At 43.6% G+C, this 19,724-nt stretch overlaps 1 protein-coding gene across 3 annotated transcripts in view; it reads left to right on the forward strand.

Annotated features, from left to right (window-relative positions):
• The window catches only part of LOC142257262 (nicotinamide N-methyltransferase-like), a 54,227-nt gene extending 36,774 nt beyond the window's left edge, over window positions 1-17,453 (forward strand). Inside the window, exons 1-4 of one of the 3 annotated variants that reach the window (XM_075329426.1) lie at window positions 5,523-5,839; window positions 12,455-12,731; window positions 13,207-13,414; window positions 15,490-17,453. In XM_075329426.1, the coding sequence (XP_075185541.1) occupies window positions 12,584-12,731; window positions 13,207-13,414; window positions 15,490-15,925 (792 nt within the window). In that variant the 5' untranslated portion in view covers window positions 5,523-5,839; window positions 12,455-12,583 and the 3' untranslated portion in view covers window positions 15,926-17,453. Of the gene's footprint in view, window positions 1-1,126; window positions 2,846-5,522; window positions 5,840-12,454; window positions 12,732-13,206; window positions 13,415-15,489 lie in introns of those variants that run through there. The other 2 variants (XM_075329424.1, XM_075329427.1) reach the window with 2 other exon arrangements.
• Window positions 17,454-19,724: the final 2,271 nt, after the last annotated feature.

The raw sequence follows: 19,724 nt of genomic DNA on the forward strand, positions 1-19,724 counted from the left end.
AAACGTCAGCTCACCGTGTCATAAATCACTCAACAGCTAGCGTCATCGATGGGAATAAGAAAAAAGGCTGTGAATCTCCAAAATTAGGATGGACTAGACGTGTGCAGGTCATCATCTCAAGCACAGATTACCTGGAGATAGATATTACAAGGAGCCATCTCTCTACATCAGGGGTCCCCAACCTGTGGCTCGCAGCTATCGGGTTAGTTTTTTGCCTTCACATCAGGTCTAACAAGCGGCTAAAAGGAAATGGTCTCCAGTGACTTCTTTGAGTAGCCCCCTTATACTCAGGATGTGGGGGTAAAGAGAAAAATGGTGAGAGCTGGACATAGGATGATAGTGGCAGTTAAAGAGACGCTTGAAGCTGGATGCAATATTGTGGTGCGAGAGCCTGATGCAATAATACCAAATGGGGGTAAGGTGGGAAGCCCTGGATGTAAATATACTGCCCCAGTATGGTTTATATGGGGAATTTTGGGCTGTTTTTATATCAGTGATGGGGCTCTGGTTGTCACCACTGTGGGGGGTGATCTAGATGTCACTACGTGGTGGAGGCTCTGGTTGTCACCACTGTGGGGAGTGATCTGGATGTCATTGCACGGTGAGGGCTCTGGTTGTCACCACAGTAGGGGGTGATCTGGATGTCACTACGTGGTGGAGGCTCTGGTTGTCACCACTGTGGGGGGTGATCTGGATGTCACTACGTGGTGGAGGCTCTGGTTGTCACCACTGTGGGGGGTGATCTGGATGTCATTGCGCGGTGAGGGCTCTGGTTGTCACCACAGTGGGGGGTAATCTGGATGTCACTACGTGGTGGAAGCTCTGGTTGTCACCACTGTGGGGGGTGATCTGGATGTCATTATGGGGTGGGGGCTCTGGTTGTCACCACAGTGGGGGGTAATCTGGATGTTACTACGTGGTGGAAGCTGTGGTTGTCACCACTGTGGGGGGTGATCTGGATGTCATTTTGGGGTGGAGGTTCTGTGGTTCGCAGCTTTCTCAAAGCTGAATGTAGTTCCCAAGGTAAGAAAGGTTGGAGACCACTGATTTAGATAATCTGAATATTCACTACCAGCTACAGGAAATATCGGTAATTCTAAATGTATTGGTATTTGGTTTGTTTTAGACATGGATGGCAAGAAAAAGAAGAGCAAGTGAGAAAAGCAATTGAAGGAGTCGTTAAATTTGACATTACCACTAGCTCTGTTGCTTCGGTCGTCCTTCCACAAGTAGACTGTGTGATGTGTGCCTACTTGTTCAACGTCATCTGCCGCAATAAGGAAGATATCACAAGGAACCTGAAGATCCTGACCTCGTGGCTGAAAGTTGGGGGCTATTTGGTGTTTATTATTACACTCAATATGAGCTTTTACCGGGTGGGCCAGCACAAGTTTGTTGCTCTGACAGTGGATGAGAAACTTGTGAAAGAGTCTGTGACTAAAGCAGGTTTTGTGATCGAGAAGGCGGAGGTGATCCCCACCTCAGTAGAGAGTGATATCGTTAATTATAAGAATCTGTTGTTCTTGGTAGCTCGGAAAGAGAGAAGTCTCCTAAATCTGTAAGATCCGGGGAGTCAATAATTCATACGATGAGAGCAACAATCATTGAAACATAAAATTCATTCAAAGGGTTATTAATTGTGTGTTGTCTGATAGTGCTTTCAAATACAAGCAATTTATTGTTTAGGTTTTTTTTTTTTAATCTTCATTCATTCTTAAGATGTTAACACTTTCTCCCTTTTGTTTACATCTAATTGCCTTGGAGACCGACCCTCGCTGCTCGGCAGCAGAACATGCACAGAGCTCACGTGCTCTTTCCTTTTGAGCTTGTAAGTGCTGCTCTGAAGCCAGCCAGGTCGGTGGAGATCTTTGTTACCTCATGATCCTGGACAGCTTCAGCTCAGTGCTTACAAGCATGTTGGAAGTGGTGGTCGGTCTCCAAGGCAATGAGCTGCAAACAAGAAAAAAGTGCTGCTATCTCAAGAATGGAGGCAAATTTAAATATGCAGTAAATTGCAAATGTGCTTTGTTTATGATCTCTTGGTGGTTGGAGCTTTACTAATGTTCTACACATTTGTTTACCACTGTAGTCACCAATAGTTACTGACTCATACATTTTAAACAAAGAAGAATGGTCTAATGGTCTGTTTGACATCAACTGACTATACGACATTAAGCGACCACTGATCTGATTAGTGATCATTTAAATGCCTGTTTACACAAGCCGACCGTGTGTCAGTAATAGATCATTCATTGTTTTCAGCAGTGCCCTTGTTGTTTCACAGGACAATGTGCTGCAGAAAACAGTGCAGGATAAAACCTTGTTCGTCAGGTGAAATGTCAGGTCTTTGGACCATCAAGATATTCTAGCAAAACTGAGAAGAACCTTTATGTTCTTTTTGCTCAACAGCGGTTTTCATCTTGGAACTCTGCCATGCCGGCCATTTTTGCCCAGTCTCTTTATTATGGAGTCATAAACTTTGAACTTATCTGAGGCAAGTGAGGCCTGCTGTTCTTTGGATATTATTGTGGCGTCTTTTGTGAACTCTTTGATGAGTCGTCACTCTGTTCTTGGGGTAATTTTGGGGGTTCAGGCGACTCCTTGGAAGGTTCACCATTGTTCCATGTTTTCACCATTTGTGGATAATGGTGCTGTATTTCCTGGACTTTTTGACTTTGGTTCCTGGAGTCCCAAAGCTTTAGAAATGGCTTTATAACCTTTTCCAGACTGAAAGATCTCAATTACTTAGTTTCACATTTGTTCCTGAATGTCTTTGGATTGTGGCATGCTATCTAGCTTTTGAGGATCTTTTGGTCTACTTCACTTTGTCAGACAGGTCTTATTTAAGTAATTCTTGATTGAGATCAGGTGTGGCAGTAATCAGGTCTGGGTGTGGCTAGGGAAATTGAACTCAGCTTCCAAAGATGTGATAAACTTTTTCACACCATGGTGTGCTGTTCTGTAACCCCGCCGAGGATAATTTTTTCTTTTTTATTGGGGGGGGGGGAAACTTAGAACTTTTGCTATGGGCCCCCATGATTTGTATGTATGGCCCTGATAAGGACAATTAAGGCAATTAGTCTGTGATTTTGGGTCTGATCCTCATATACATTAACAATCAACAGAATATTAATTTATGTAAACCAGCATAAGGGTACATAAAGCTCTGCAGGGTTCAGCCTCTCAGCCCCCATCCTCCTACTGACAGTTGTGACCAGATCGTTAATTCCCACTGATGACCAACAGCTTTTACATTACATTATACAAATTGCCACAAGAGCGATAATGTAGAATAAATTTGTCTTAGGCTACTTTCACACATCCGGTTTTTGCTCTGCGGCCCAATACGGCACTCTGCAGAAAAACCGCAACCGTTTTTTTTGCCGCCGGTTGCGTTTTTTTTTTGCATAGACTTACATTAGTGCCGTATTGTGCCGCATGGGCTTGCGTTCGGTCCGGTTTTTGCCGCATGCGGCAGATTTAGCCGATGCCGCGGCCGGATGGAACGTTGCCTGCAACGTTATTTGCTCCGGCAAAAAAAACCGCATCACGCCGCATCCGGCCGCTGCGGCGCATTTTCAATGCATGCCTATGGACGCCGGATGCGGCGCAATGCGGAAAAAACGCATCCGGCCGCCGCATGCAGTTTCTTCCACTGCGCATGCTCAGTAGCGTGCCGCAACCGGAAAAAAACGGACCGGCCGCATGTAAAAACTTATGCAAAGGATGCGGTGTTTTCGCGGCATCCGTTGCATAGGTTTCACAGCCGGATTAAGCCGCAGTGCTCAAACCGGATGTGTGAAAGTAGCCTTACCTGTAGGTTTGGAAATGTCCTCAAGGCTTTCTCTCACAGATCTTATACCACACTGTGTTTATTTTCCTCATTTTATTATTTATTCATTTATTTGAGTCATTTTATTATTCTTAATATTATGAAAAACAAATGAGAAAACTTTACATAAGATCTGGATTTGTCTTGAGAACTGGGTTCAAACGTGTGCTGCTGATGGAGGAGATCGTCTGGCTACCATCCATTTGTATAAGAAGTCCAACCAGCTTTTCCCTAAAAGCAAAGGCCACATTATTGAGATAGTGTCATGAGTGTGTCACGGCCTGATTTAATCTTGAGTGGATCTGGGATCAGAAGGTCCCAGTGTATTGTTGATCACAGATCCGTCATTTACTCTAAGTTGGAGCAAATTTAATTCCATCAGGTACTGAAGGGGTTAAGGTGCATTTTTATCCTGCAGTGATCTTTCAGGTAGTTGTAATCTCAGCTGCAGCCACTCCCTTCTGCTACAAATATCCTCTCCTCACTCTTCTATATGCTGGTTATAGCTCATACCTATGCTGTCCATGTTGAAGGAGCTTGTCTCTGCAGGTCTGCGATGTTGCAACTTGCTACAACTCCAAATCTGAAGCTCCTGCTGAACAAACCTTGGAAAACTCGTGTCTTTCCCCGTCTGTTTGTATTATCTACCTCATGTTGTCTTATTGCAGTGGCGAGATTAGTGCCTCACTGGCCTGCACTAGTCAGGGTGAGTTCAGGGAAAGCGAGGGCCTAGTTACATGATCGGCGATGTGGGTAAGACCCTATATAAGGACATTAGGGAATGTAGAGATCAGACTCAGCTGAGTGTTAGGAATTGACCCTAGGCATTCTGATCATGTGCACTGACACTAAAGGGGGCTTTACACGCTGCGACATCGCTAATGCGGAGTCGTTGGGGGTCACGGAATTTGTGAGGCACATCCGGCCGCATTAGCGATGTTGCTGCGTGTGACACCGATGAGCGATTTTGCATCATTGCAAAAACGTGCAAAATCGCTCATTGGTGACATGGGGGTCCATTCTCGATTATCGTTACTGCAGCAGTAACGATGTAGTTCGTCGCTCATGCGGCAGCACACATCGCTCCGTGTGACACCGCAGGAACGAGGAAGCTCTCCTTACCTGCCTCCTGGCCACAATGCGGAAGGAAGGAGGTGGGCGGGATGTTACGTCCCGCTCAGCTCCGCCCCTCCGCTGCTATTGGGCGGTCGCTCAGTGACGTCGCTGTGACGCCGCACGGACCGCCCCCTTAGAAAGGAGGCGGTTCGCCGGTCACAGCAACGTCGCCGGGCAGGTAAGTATGTGTGACGGGTCTGCGCGATGTTGTCCGGCACGGGCAGCGATTTGCCTGTGTCGCGCAACAGATGGGGGCGGGTACCCACACTAGCGATATCGGGACCGATATCGCAGTGTGTAAAGTAGCCTTTAGCCTGGCGTTCTTAAGTGGTGACAATGAACACAGGTACATGCATCACCGCTGATGACATTGGGCAATGGGTATTAAATAGCATGTATCTCGCCCCTGTGGGTGGGCCAACATGCTAAGAGGATGGAATGAGCTCAGGAACTAACACCCTTGCGATTAGTTCCTGCACTCATTAACATATCATAAAGGATCTTTAGAAATACATTTTCTGTATGCTACTAGATGCTGGGACGGTTAGGCAGGGTTTAGTAATATGCATCCAGAATTCGTGGTTCTGGATGCATATTGCACCTGACAGGTTCCCTTTAATGCTGTAACTAATATTCAGTACACTTCCCAAGTCACAATCTCTCTGTATTTTTCTTTCTTGCCCTGGGGATGTCCTTATATCACACATTCCCGCTCCACCTCTAGTGATTTTATTGCTCCTCACCATAGGTCCAGACAGGTTGTTTACTCCTTACACAGGGAACCTCCCATTCCTCAAGATCCCTTTAAGAAGCCATGAAGCCTTATGAAGCCATGAAGTATTATCTGCAGAGCACAATCACTGATGGTTCCACACTTCACATCAAGGACTGGTAAATATCTATTCTCCAGGCTTTACATTTCCAGTTTTCTCCTTCCTGCCATTGTATGGATGTGCTTATGTCTGATATAATGCATACATGATCAATTTTATCAGCTGTACTCATCGCACTTGTTCATACATTATACCATCGTTTCGATCACGTCTACTTACTGACATTAGATACATTCTCCTCTCATAACACTTCTCTTCTTGTATCCTCCTTATCAGTTTTGCTTCAGGCTGTGTTGCTGCCATTTGTGCCAATTTATCAATCTTCCGCACGATGCCTAATCTGGAGTGATTTCATTTCATTTAAATCATCCATGATGCTTCATCCCCTCATCTATCAAAGAGCAAGTGCTTGGCATTTAAATACTTGAGTTAACTAGTATTTTGTTGAGTGAGCTTGAACAGATTCAGCACAGACGTTTCGGTCTCACATAGACCTTCCGGTGTCCTCCACTGTGTGGCAGAAGCGTCTCAAAATGGTGGACTCCAAGATCTACACCATTATCTACACCACAATCTACACCATGATCTACACCATAATCTACACTACAATCTACACCATGATCTACACTACAATCTACACCATGATCTACACCACAATCTACACCATGATCTACACCACAATCTACACCATGATCTACACCACAATCTATACCATGATCTACACCATAATCTACACCATGATCTACACTACAATCTACACCATGATCTACACCACAATCTACACCATGATCTATACCACAATCTACACCATGATCTACACCACAATCTATACCATGATCTACACCATGATCTACACTACAATCTACACCATGATCTATACCACAATCTACACCATGATCTACACCACAATCTATACCATGATCTACACTACAATCTACACCATGATCTACACCACAATCTACACCATGATCTATACCACAATCTACACCATGATCTACACCACAATCTACACCATGATCTACACCACAATCTACACCATCTACACCACAATCTACACCATGATCTACACCACAATCTACACCATGATCTACACCACAATCTACACCATCTACACCACAATCTACACCATGATCTACACCACAATCTACACCATGATCTACACCACAATCTACACCACAATCTACACCATGATCTACATCACAATCTACACCACAATATACACCATGATCTACACCACAATCTACACCATGATCTACACCACAATCTACACCATCATCTACACCATGATCTACATCACAATCTACACCACAGTCTACACCGTGATCTACACCACAATCTACACCATCATCTACACCATGATCTACACCACAATCTACACCATGATCTACACCACAATCTATACCAGCTCTACTTTCGCTCACAAGCTGAGCAGACCATCTATACTGCATACTGATGAAGGGCTATGTGAGACCGAAACGTCTGAGCTGTATCTGGTCAAGCTGATTCAATAAAATACCAGTTTATTTAACTATTTGAGTGCCAAGTATGTGCTCTTTGCTACATACTGGACTGGATTCTACTTGAGCACCCACCACACAGAAGTGCTATGTCTATCCACAATATTGCTGCTCCCCTCATCTATGACATACAGTAGGACTCTGTCCAATGCTCCTTTCAGCTATTAGGGGTTTTCATGGAAAACCTGTCTATTCCCCGCTGCAATTTTTTATTTTTTTGGTTGTTTGTTTTTTAAACTATCTGTGCTTTACACACCCCCTGCGGGTCCAGCGCTGAGTCTGCATGGTTGCTCCCAGTTTCTGTTGTTTGCCGCATTACTGCCAGGGAAGAGGAGTTTACCAAAATCAGAAAACGCCTTTAAATGCTGCCATCATGATTGACAGCAACATCTAAGGGGTTAAACTGCTGTGATCAGTGCTGGCTCCAATAACAGGCGTCACGTCGGTTGCTTGTTGTATAACAAGGGCATAACCCATACTTTTAGAGGAGCCTTAGCTCCTGAGCCCGCTTAGTATATGCAGTGACCACTAAATATAGTCCGGTGCTTGCTCCTCGAGCCGAATAAGTCAGATGCTCGGATGGGTCAACTCGAATAATGAGTATAATGCAAGTCAATGATTGACCAGTTTATCTCACTACCCACATAAAGCCAGCCATAAAGAAAGCATTTCTGGGGGCAGGGAGGGCGAGTTTTTTTTCTTTTGACACACTACATCCGAAAACATTGCTTTAAACCCAGTGAGACCTCACATCATGCAGTGCAGAAAGCCCGTACATTGTGGTTGTTGTTTCACAGACGAAACATTCGGCCAAGCTTCACGAGTACTTGAGCACCCTACTGCTTAATTGAATACCAAGCAGTGCCGAGCATGCTTGCCCATCACTACTGGCCACATGCACATATACAGTAGATGAAGCCAAGGGGTTAAAGCCTTTTTGAGAGAATATGCAGCAGCTTTTCAGGATATACACAAGTATGGACAAAAATATAATTTTGATTCCAACTATAGAGGGAGAGATCGGGGAGATGTTTATGTTATAGCGGTATATGTCATTCCTGGTAATTGAAGTGTTGCATAATCCCCCTGCAGAAATGCTCCTCTATACTACAGTTAATAGGTGATCAAGACAAGAGCAAGGAATTCTGCGGACAAAACAATTGTCCACTTGTATGAAACATGGTTATTGCTTTTGGCCAAGAGAATACAACTGTTCCAACAACTGCGCAGCCCAAATAGTTAAAACCAGCTCACCGATTCAATATTTGCAAAAGCAAAGCTCAACCTTGTATCATCAAGCAAAAAAATAGGAAGAGACACAAACACAAAGAAGACCTCCTGCAAAAAATATATTCATGTTCTGTATGCACAAAAAGTCCATCAGTAAAATGCAAAACATAACAATCGGCTACATTCACCACTTAGTCTATGTTCTACACCGAGCGATTCATCGGGGCTTCAGTTGGATTCCAGTTTCTCCGAGCCATTCACATGAAAGAAGCTGGTGAAGTCATTTTGGACACTCTCTGGCCTCTGTACTCCAAAATTATTTTTTTTTGGTCACCGCAATGTAGTGGCCTGGTCCAGATTGTGTCTATCCCTTTAAGTACCCCTGGACCATCAGTAGTTCCTGCACACTACACTCACTCCTCAGCTGCCACTCTATCTGTAGCCCTTCCATTTGAGAGCTTTAGAAATGCACTTATATTTAATGTATTTCTCATTTGTAGTGTCACAGCCCCATATGCTGGTGAAAATGTACACTGTACTGAAGGCTGAAGTATAAATTGGGTTTTTCCTATCGACCAGTAACTTGATCACATGGCTCAATAGGTGGAGCTACTTCCAGCCTCTGTCTGGCTAGACAGAGCTGGAATTTTCTAGTTTTGGCTGTAGGGCCTCCAGGAGTAGACCCCATGTGAGGGGTTTCTTCACCACAAAATTTCCTGCCCGACCTAAGGCCTAGAATTTCACCATATCCTGACTTCCAAAGCCAATATACTAAAGGCTACCAATCCTGTATCCTTGCTGTCTGCATCCACACGTGCGAACTCTTCAGACACTAGGGCATACTGAGTATATACAAGAACCTACTGCACGCAGGTTGGGAAAGTTTGAGAGTCTCCCGTCCCACTACAATATTAGTGGCTTGCACGCCATTGTCCATGCACCAGCCGTCCGATCCCCGTAACACATTGGGCAACTCTCTACATTTGCTTACAAGTACTTCTGCACGTGCCGTGACTAGTGGTCACTGGTCAGAACAACCCCAGGATTCCAGGTCTGTACAATTTTCTTATTACAACTACCCTCCTACTAAAAGCTACAAAAGACTCTGACCCGGCTTCTAAAAGCATTCAAGTATTACATCTACAACAACTTGTGCTCCTAAAGCTCCATAATCCTAACTGCACTTCAATATTCAACACCAAGTTGTATTTGCCGTGGCCTACCCACGAGACTGTGAAACATATATATTGGATTTCTTCGTTCCTGTTGTATTAAAAAGTGACTGTTATCCCTGAAACCTGCGTCTGTGGTACATTGGCTGTGGATACTGTGTGGAGGTGGATAGAGCCTTGTAGACCACCCAGAGAACACGGCCCCTGCACCTTCAGCCAGAACAGCAACTCTGACATATCAAACATTCGGGGTCCCCTGTCCCTGGACCCTTGTAGCAACATTGCAATAAAACACAATAAGAGTCGATCAAAACATCGTATCTGCTCAAAAATGATACTCAAACTGACCTGGAGAATCATATTGCCATGACAGTTTTACCATATAGCGAACATGCTGAATAAAAAACTCCAAAAATAATTGTAGAATTGCAATTATTTTTTTCCAATTTCAACTTACTTGGAATTTGTCTTCCATTTTCCAGTACACTATATGGTAAAATGAATGGTTTAATTTAAAACTACAACTTGTCCCACAAACAAAGAGCCCTCCTACAGCTATAATGATGGAAAAAATAAAAAAGATATGGGGAGCAAAAAATTAAAGCACAAAAATGGAAATCCGGCTAGTGAAGGGGATAATAATGTCCCACATCCTGTCCTTTTTACTTAATAATGTCCCCCATCCTGGGCCCCTTTCTATAATAATGTCCCCCATTCTGGGCCCCTTCCTACAATAATGTTCCTCATTTTGTCCCCTTTATTTATTAGTGCCTCCCTTCTCGACCCCTTCCTATAAAATTGTCTTCCATCCTGGGCCTCTTCCAGTAAAAATGTCCCTCATCCTGGACCACTTCCCGGTATAGTGTTCTCCATCCTGATCCCTTTCCTATAATAATGTTCTCCACCCTGGCCCATTTATGTAAAGATGTCCCCCATCTTGGCCTCTTTATTTACTAATGACCCCGATTGTGGGCCCCTTCCCATAATAATGTCCCCCACCCTAGGACCCTTCCTGGTCTTCCTGGTATAATGTCCTCCATCCTGGGACACTTCCTGGTATAGTGTTCTCCATCCTGAGCCCCTTCCTATAATGGTCTCCATCCTGACCCATTTATTTAAAGATATCCCCCATCTTGGTCCCTTTATTTACTAATGATCCCAATTGTGGGCACCTTACTATATTAATGTCCTCCACCCTATCCCCCTTCCTGGTATAATGTTCCCCATCCTGGGATGCTTCCAATAATAATGTCCCCCATCTTGGCACCATTCCTGGTATAATGTGCCACACTCTGGACCCTTTCCAGTAATAAAATACAATACACTTAAAAAAAAATATCAAACAATTCTCTTTACCTTCCCTCACTTCCACAAGACCTTGTTGAGGAGAGCCTTTCCATTAAATCCTTAATTAACCTCTTGACAGAGGATTGTGGGAAATATGTCGATTTGCCTTACATAGTTCAGTTTTCAGATCATACACATGACACAGATTTAAGGATGGCTTCTATTTCCTATTTTGCACACCTTGCCTGAAATGCAAGGAATATCCAGATGTAAGAAGACCACCATATAAAGAAAAGACCCACTGGCCAAGCTAGATGACCAACCCACAGATCAGATGACACCAAGGATTCATCTACTGACATCAGACCCGCCCATCAGCAGCAACACGGATCTCCCCATTGGCTATCCTATGAACTGTCCCACTAAATGGGCATATCCAAACTTGTGTACGCCCCTAGCCTATATCAGAGGCCGCATGGTCTTTCCTGTTCTGTTCGGTGCTATCTTTAATGTGATCAAGAAGAGATTTCACATCTGACTGTGTCTGACGTGATTTCTTTACACATGCACTTGATCCACACCAATTAGGCTAGGCAGTAGGCAACAAGTGATCTCTGGTTAAGAGTTGATCCTAACAACCTGACATCTTCTATGTCCAGCACAGTAGTCGGCAATCAACTTCGACACACCTGCCACAGGCAGTGCATTACATCACTACCATGTGCCACCCATTGACAGACAGGCCGATATCAGCTGCCAATCTCCAATTGGCTGGCGGCGTGTATTGCAGTGCACTGAGTCGGTGGGTCTTTGCATCACAATACATTTCAGCTGAAATAGGGGCTTCCATATGCAGCACCCACTCCCACACGGGTCCAGATGCACTTTTTGCAACCACGATTATAGTATGTAACGGAGAGGCAAAGAAACATCATGATGACATTATGAAATGAAACCATGTGCAATAGAGTAAAATGGAGAAACAACAAAAAATGAACAAAAAGTGGTAAAAGAAAGAAATAAAAAATATACTAAAAAAAATACAGATAAAAATTAAGGTAGTGTCAGGATTAAAAAGAGGATAACTAAAATGAATAAAGAAAAGTACTGACATGCACAAAAACAAAAAAGAACCAAACATATATCCAGTGTAAGTATGTAGAGCCATCAGTCGAAGGTGGATTCTATCTGAATAGAAATGTAGTAAGAGGAAAGCACATAATGGACCAAGAAGTCAGGACAAATGAGGTCCAGCCGACAGGGATTGGGCAGAATGATTTGGACCACAAAAAACAACAATTCTTAATTGTAAGAGGGAAAATATGAATTAGCATAAATATAATGAATATTCACGATTGAAGGGTCGCTCCTGAAGCTCACATAGTAAGGTTTCTATATCACATTCTGTTTTCTACTTTAATTTTTATATTTATTTTATTTATATATATATTTTTGTTTTCCTGATAGAAAAGTGGATCATTGCTGAAAAGTTCTGAATTTCATTCAAGAAACTCTAAAATCATCATAATTATAACTGAGCTCTGCCTGGTTTAGAAGGAAAAAGCGTCAGATCCTTCACTCGAAGGACCGGTGATCATGGCTTCCAATCCCCTCCTGGAGTATAGTGGTGAACACCATCACGCCAAAAACTTTATAGAAAGTCACTTTTCTCATGGTGCAGTAAGTGTTATAGAGGAAAACGTGGGGGCTCCTTTACAATGGCTGCATGACCTCTTCTCCTCAGGTCTGTATGTGATGACAATACATATTGTTTATGACTAGATGTGTATTGCTAAATAGAAATCTGAGCAGGCCATACATGTGAACTCAAGGGGGGGAATCGGGAGAAATGGCTGCCTTTCAAAGCAACATTTGGCCAGAATTTATCTCATGGGTCTTCTAAGCTTCTGACAAAAACTACCATTAATATGACACAACCTACAATGGCGACATTTCCCCACACTCAAGTCTTGGCCGTCCCGAGTCCTGTCTGGGCATTGAAGCTCATAGTCAGATGGCGTTAGTGACCTAAGTTCCAGCCAATATCCAGCTCTTCCCTTTGGCCATTCTTCTGCTATATTCTCCTGGACAATTTATGGGTTGAACATTTCTTGTTAGTTTGCGAGGACAAAGGTCTTCTGTTCTTCTCGGCCAGCAATGTCTTACAACCTCCGTTCCATTCTATTTTTGGCAATCCCTATTTCTCTTCTTTCTTACAGGCAAGGTGAAAGGAGACACTTTGCTTAATATGAGTATTACAGGGGTGCTCTTCCCAATCTTCTCAGCCAGCAATGTCTTCAAGAAGATATACGTAATGAACTTTACTGATTCCTGTGACAAACACTTTAAGGCGTGGCTGGAGAAAAAGGAAGGAGCCACAGATTGGTCATTTGTTTCCAAACGAGTTTGTCAACTTGAAGGCAATGAGTACGTATGCAAAGTCTTGCTTAAAGGGATTTTACATTACTATGATATTGATGTGCGGGTTAACACCTCTCCATCATTCATTTGAACAGGAATGGGTCTCCTGTATCTAGGAGCGGCCTCTAAACTGTGTGCGGATCAGGGGTGTTACACTCCATCCAATGCTCCATCCATCCAATAAATCATCATCCAGAGCCATCAATGGGAATATTAAAAAAGGCTGTGAATCTCCAAAATTAGGATGGAATGGACGTGTGGAGGTCATCATCTCAAGCGCAGATTACCTGGAGATAAGCGGGCTTTACATGCTACGATATCGTTAATGAATTATCGTAGAGGTCACGGTGTTTGTGACGCACATCCGGCGTCATTAACGATATCCCAGTGTGTGACACTTACGAACGACCTTAAACGATCGCAAAAGCGGTCAAAATCGTTTGCCGTAAAAGAGGTTGTCCTGAATCAAAAAATCGTTCTCTGCTTATTAGCGATGTTGTTCCTTGTTCCTGCTGGAGCATACATCGCTATGTGTGACACCGCAGGAGCGACGAACATCTCCTTACCTGCCTCCACCGGCAATGCGGAAGGAAGGAGGTGGGCGGGATGTTACATCCCGCTCATCTCCGTCCCTCCGCTTCTATTGGACGGCTGCCGTGTGACGTCACTGTGACGCCGCACAAACCGCCCCCTTAGAAAGGAGGCGGTTTGCGTCCAGAGCGACGTCTCAGGGCAGATAAGTCCGTGTGACGGGGGTTAGCGAGGTTGTGCGGCACGGGCAGTGATTTGCCTGTGTCGCACAACCGACGGGGGCGGGTACGATCGCTTGCGATCTCGCTAACCAGATCGCAGCGTGAAAAGCCCGCTATAGAAACTACAACGAGCCATCTCTCTAGATCAGAGGTCCCCAACCTGTGGCTCGCAGCTGTCGGGGTAGTTTCTTGCCTTCGCACCAGGTTTAATATATGGCTATAAAGAGAAGGTCTCCCCAGATAGTGACTTTCATGAGTAGCCCCCTTATATTCAGGATGTGGGGGTGGAGAGAAAAATGGGGCAAGCTAGACATAGGATGATAGTGGCAGTTAGGGATGCTTGAAGCTGGATGCAATATTGTGGTGGGAGAGCCTGATTTAAGAATACCAAATGGGGGTAAGGTGGGAAGCCCTGGATATAAATATACTGCCCTAGTATGATTTACAGTATATGTGGAAGTTTTGGCTGTTATTAAATCAGTGGTGGGGGCTCTGGTTGTCATCACTGTGGGGGGGTGATCTGGATGTCATTATGCCGTGGAGGCTCTGGTTGTCACCACTGTGGGTGATGATCTGGATGTCATTACGCAGTGGAGGCTCTGGTTGTCACCACTACACGGGATGATCTGGATGTCATTACATGGTGGGGGCTCTGGTTGTAACCACAGTGGGGGATGATCTGGATGTCATTACATGGTGGGCGCTCTGGTTGTAACCACAGTGGGGGATGATCTGGATGTCATTACGCAGTGGAGGCTCTGGTTGTAACCACAGTGGGGGATGATCTGGATGTCATTACATGGTGGGCGCTCTGGTTGTAACCACAGTGGGGAATGATCTGGATGTCATTACGCAGTGGAGGCTCTGGTTGTCACCACTACACGGGATGATCTGGATGTCATTACGCAGTGGAGGCTCTGGTTGTCACCACTGTGCGGGATTATCTGGATGTCATTACACGGTGGGGGCTCTGGTTGTCACCACTGTGCGGGATTATCTGGATGTCATTACACGGTGGCGGCTCTGGTTGTCACCACTATGGGGGGTGAGCTAGATGTCATTACACGGTGGGGGCTCTGGTTGTCACCATTGTAGGGGATGATCTGGAAGTCATTACGCCATGGGGCTCTGGTTGTCACCACCATAGGGGATGATCTGGATGTCATTACGCGGTGGGGGCTCTAGATGGGGCTCACAGCTTTTTCAAATCTGAATGTGGCTGTCAAGGTAAGAAAGGTTGGAGATCACTGATTTAGATGATCTGAATATTCAATAACAGCTATGGGAATTATCAGTAATTCTAAATGTACTGTTTGTGGTTTGTTTTAGACATGGATGGCAAGAAAAAGAAGAGCAAGTGAGAAAAGCAATTGAAGGAGTCGTTAAATTTGACCTAACTGCTGGTTCTGTTGATTCAGTTGACCTACCACAAGTGGACTGTGTGATGTGTGCCTACTTGTTCAATGTCATCTGCCACAATAAGGAAGATATCACATGGGACCTGAAGACCCTGACCTCGTGGCTGAAAGTTGGGGGCTATTTGGTGTTTATTATTGCACTCAATATGAGCTTTTACCGGGTGGGCCAGCACAAGTTTCGCATTCTGACAGTGGATGAGCAATTTGTGAAAGAGTCTGTGACTAAAGCAGGTTTTGTGATTGAGAAGGAGGAGGTGATCCCAACTTCATTAGAGAATGATATAGTTGATTTTAAGAATCTGTTGTTCTTGGTAGCTCGGAAAGAGAGAAGCCTCCTAAATCTGTAAGATCCGGGGAGTCAATAAATCATATGATGAGAGAAACAATCATTGAAACATAAATTTCCTTCAAAGGGTTATTAATTGGGTGTTGTCTGATAGTGCTTTAAGATGCAAGCAATTTACTGTTTGTTTTTTATTCTTTAGTTGTTCTTAAAATGTTAACACTTTGGTCCTTTTGTTTACATCTAATTGCCTCGGAGATCGACCCTCGCTGCTCGGCAGCAGAACATGTGCAGAGCTTACATGCTATTTCCTTTTGAGCTTGTAAGTGCTGCTCTGGATCACAGAAGTGTTCTGTTATCTCTTGATCCTGGACAGCTTCAGCTCAGTGCTTACAAGCATGGCGGAAGTGGTGGTCGGTCTCCAAGGCATTGAGCTGTAAACAAGAGAAAAGTGCTACTATCTCAAGAATGGAGGCAAATTTTAATAAGCAGTAAATATCAAATGTGCTTTGTTTATGATCTCTTGGTGGTTGGAGCTTTACTAAAGTTCAATACTTTTTTTTATCACCGTAGTCACCAATAGTTACTGTCTCACACAGTTGAACCAAAACAAGAAAGATCTAATGGTCTGTTTGACATCAGCTGACTATATGGCATTAAGTGACCGCTGATCTGATTAGTGATCATTTATTCACCTGTTTACATAAGCCGACCATGCTTCAGTAATAGATCATGCAGCGTGCATAGGCTGCCATTGTTCTTGGCAGTGCCCGTCTTGTTTACACAGGACGATGTGCTGCAGAAAACAGTGCAAAACAAAATCTCATTCGTCAGGTGAAATGATCATTTTTGCTTGTTTGTCAGATGATCGGTAGCCTGTTTAGACTGCACATTATCAGGAATTGAGCAATCCTAGGAATACTCGACCATGATTATCATGCAGTGTAAATGCACATTAGTGTTATCTACGGGAATCATTTGTGTCGTTCCCTGCATGTCATCTAGTAGGAATTAGTGTTATTTCACTCTTTTTTAAGGTTTCTTGTAAATGTGAGTATGGAGCTAATATTCACAGCACCTGCCCTCCCCCTCTGACTACAAAGTACATCATCGTGTAGTCAGAAGGCCATTGACAGGCTACAGACTACTGTAAAACCAACCCGATATCACTGTGCGGAGCTCACACTTTCTGCAAGGATTACAATGTGATCACAATGATGAAGAGAAGAGTCACAGCCCATGGGTCACACTGGCTTCTTCCTTACAGGAGGCGGAAATGCTGATGATCTAGTGCAATCTATCCCAGGATGGGGAATGTGTTGTTTCCAGGAAAATGGCTGAGACTTGTAGAATTACATTGTCTCTTAACACTGGAAACATCCATGATCGCTCTTTAGAGGAGGTCTGGAGTCTTTCACTAGACTGCAATATGTTAAAGCAAAAATTTCTTACAATATTAACTTATATATATATGCCTTAATTTCTTGTATGGAGTTACTACATATGTGTATCCCATATCTGCTTTGCTATCCTTTCATATCAATAAAAAAATCAATTAAATCAATATAGATGAAAACTGATAATGAGGTTCTATGCTTTTATTTAGTTGTTTGTATATACATTATTTTTATTAATGATCCTTAAAAGGGATGTCCAGGATTAACAAACATGATTTCCATTTCTTTAATCCATGAGTTCAACCTTGCATTACATCTTTATTCAAGTAAAATCCACCAAATCTCTTTTTGTCCTCTTCTGTCTCTTTACCATCATCTTGCAGTACTTTTAGAAAGCATCTCTTGTTCGGTCTGGCTACTGTGTAAAAGCACAAGACCACCATTGCATTATTGTCAGATACCTTCTATAAAATCAGGAGGATGTTGGTGTATGAAGGGAGAAGAAAAAGTGGTGGTCTTTGAAAAACACAAAGGTATTCATATATAAATTTGTATATGCTGGGGCCACATTGGACCCCATTGCAGTACCACATTCTTTAATATATCAATCGTCCCCAAAGAGAAAAAGTAGTTCCATACAGAACCGTATTTTGTCTGTATTCATGTCTGTTAGTTCTAAAGTCCTCAAGGTAGCTTGCATACCTTCCTCATATGTGATTGGTGACTAAAATGCTCTCTGTCGGGATGATGTTCAGGAAGTCACCTGTGTCCGTAAGAAAAGATTTTGTAATTCTCGTCAGTGGGTTAACATTTTTCCAAGTATATTAGCAATGGAGAATGTATAGACTCAGTCGAGGTTACTATAGGCCATCCTGGTAGATTATATAGGGACTTGTGAATTTTAGGTAACACATAAAGGATCATTAACATTAACATGTTCCTTTTTAGCCCCATTAACATATAATGCTTATTAAAACCTAGGACTGACACTTAGTACCTAGAGGGGCATCCAGATCCTTCTATTGCACAAGCACGGAAATCTTCCCCTGGTTATATGAGCAGAAACGACCACACACTCCAGGAATACCGACAAGTCATACTGTGCATGCGCAGTTAAGCGCATCCATTCCTGATAGCGGCCGATAGCACAGACAGAGGTAACATGGACTAGCCACTCTGCGCATGCGCTAGGCAGACACTTTACTTCTGGGTGGCGTGGTTATAAATTGCGATCTGCCATTACTCTAGCACCCACACAGCGGCTACAATGTGGGAGCGCCAGCTAAAGACACACCACAGGTATGAGGTCACCCTCCTCTACTAAAGCACTATAGTATTGTATTTCACAACTAAATCCATGCTCTTCACACTTTAAATCTAGAGTGAAATCACCTGGGGTCTATTACAAAATATTTTTATTTTTAGCTTACCCAAAATATATTCCAACCAGGGTGAGTGCACTTTTAATCTATAGCACATACAAGATAACGATACATATGTGTTCACAATAAACAGAAATTTACTGTCATGATCCGCGGTGCTCTTCTCTCCAGCAGAGCCAATGTTTTGTATTATGCTCCAAGTAACGGGTTTTGTTGCTTCTCAGTCTTCAGGTCCAGTTGCGGGGAGGGGAGGGGTCTGTGTTCAGGCGCCTTGTATCAGGTGAGAGCTTGGCTTCATTAGAGTGCAACTTTACCTGGAACGCTGCCAGTCATAGTTCCTATTCTGCAGTGAGATCTCTGGCTCCCGTGAGTTTTGTTCTGATCTTGCCTCCCTACCCCGGACCCTTGTTACTCTTCTCTGCCCCTGACTCTGACACTATCCCTCTGGCTTCTGACCTCCGGCTTGTACTCTGACCTCAGCTCCGCTTGCTCCCTGTATACCTTATCTGATTTCCTGGCTTCTGACCTCCAGCTTGTACCCTGACCTCAGCTCCGCTCGTTCCCTGTGTACCTTATCTGACTTCCTGACTTCTGACCACTGGTGTGTTTGACTTCCCTGTCTCTAGTAGCTTGTAGTGACATCTAGTGGCGCATTGTCACACTTACTACATGGTGTTCAAAGTACTTGGGATGACCGACTGGATGAAACCTGCAAATGAATTTGGTTCATGTGAAAAAAAATTGATATCATTATACAGATGTTATTGTGTGTTATACCCATTGATTAATGACCACCATGTTTATCTACCTATTAGCCCAATGGGATTTGTGTATCATGGCCCCCCTGTTTTTACTGCCTCAGGGAATGGCCACAAATATACAAGAATATTCATGCCTTCAGATCAGTTCTACAAGATGGGTCCTCATTGGAAGGCTTATGAAATTATCTGTGTTATTGATTACATGAAACATGAAGAGACCACATGGACATGGCATGTTTCTGGTTTGCTAATTATCCAAATCATCCCTTTAAATACATCTGATTTATTTTGCAATTGCTAGAGTATTTTTCCTATATACATTA

Source organism: Anomaloglossus baeobatrachus, chromosome 11 (assembly GCF_048569485.1).
Source record: "Anomaloglossus baeobatrachus isolate aAnoBae1 chromosome 11, aAnoBae1.hap1, whole genome shotgun sequence".
Taxonomy (NCBI): Eukaryota; Metazoa; Chordata; class Amphibia; order Anura; family Aromobatidae; genus Anomaloglossus; species Anomaloglossus baeobatrachus.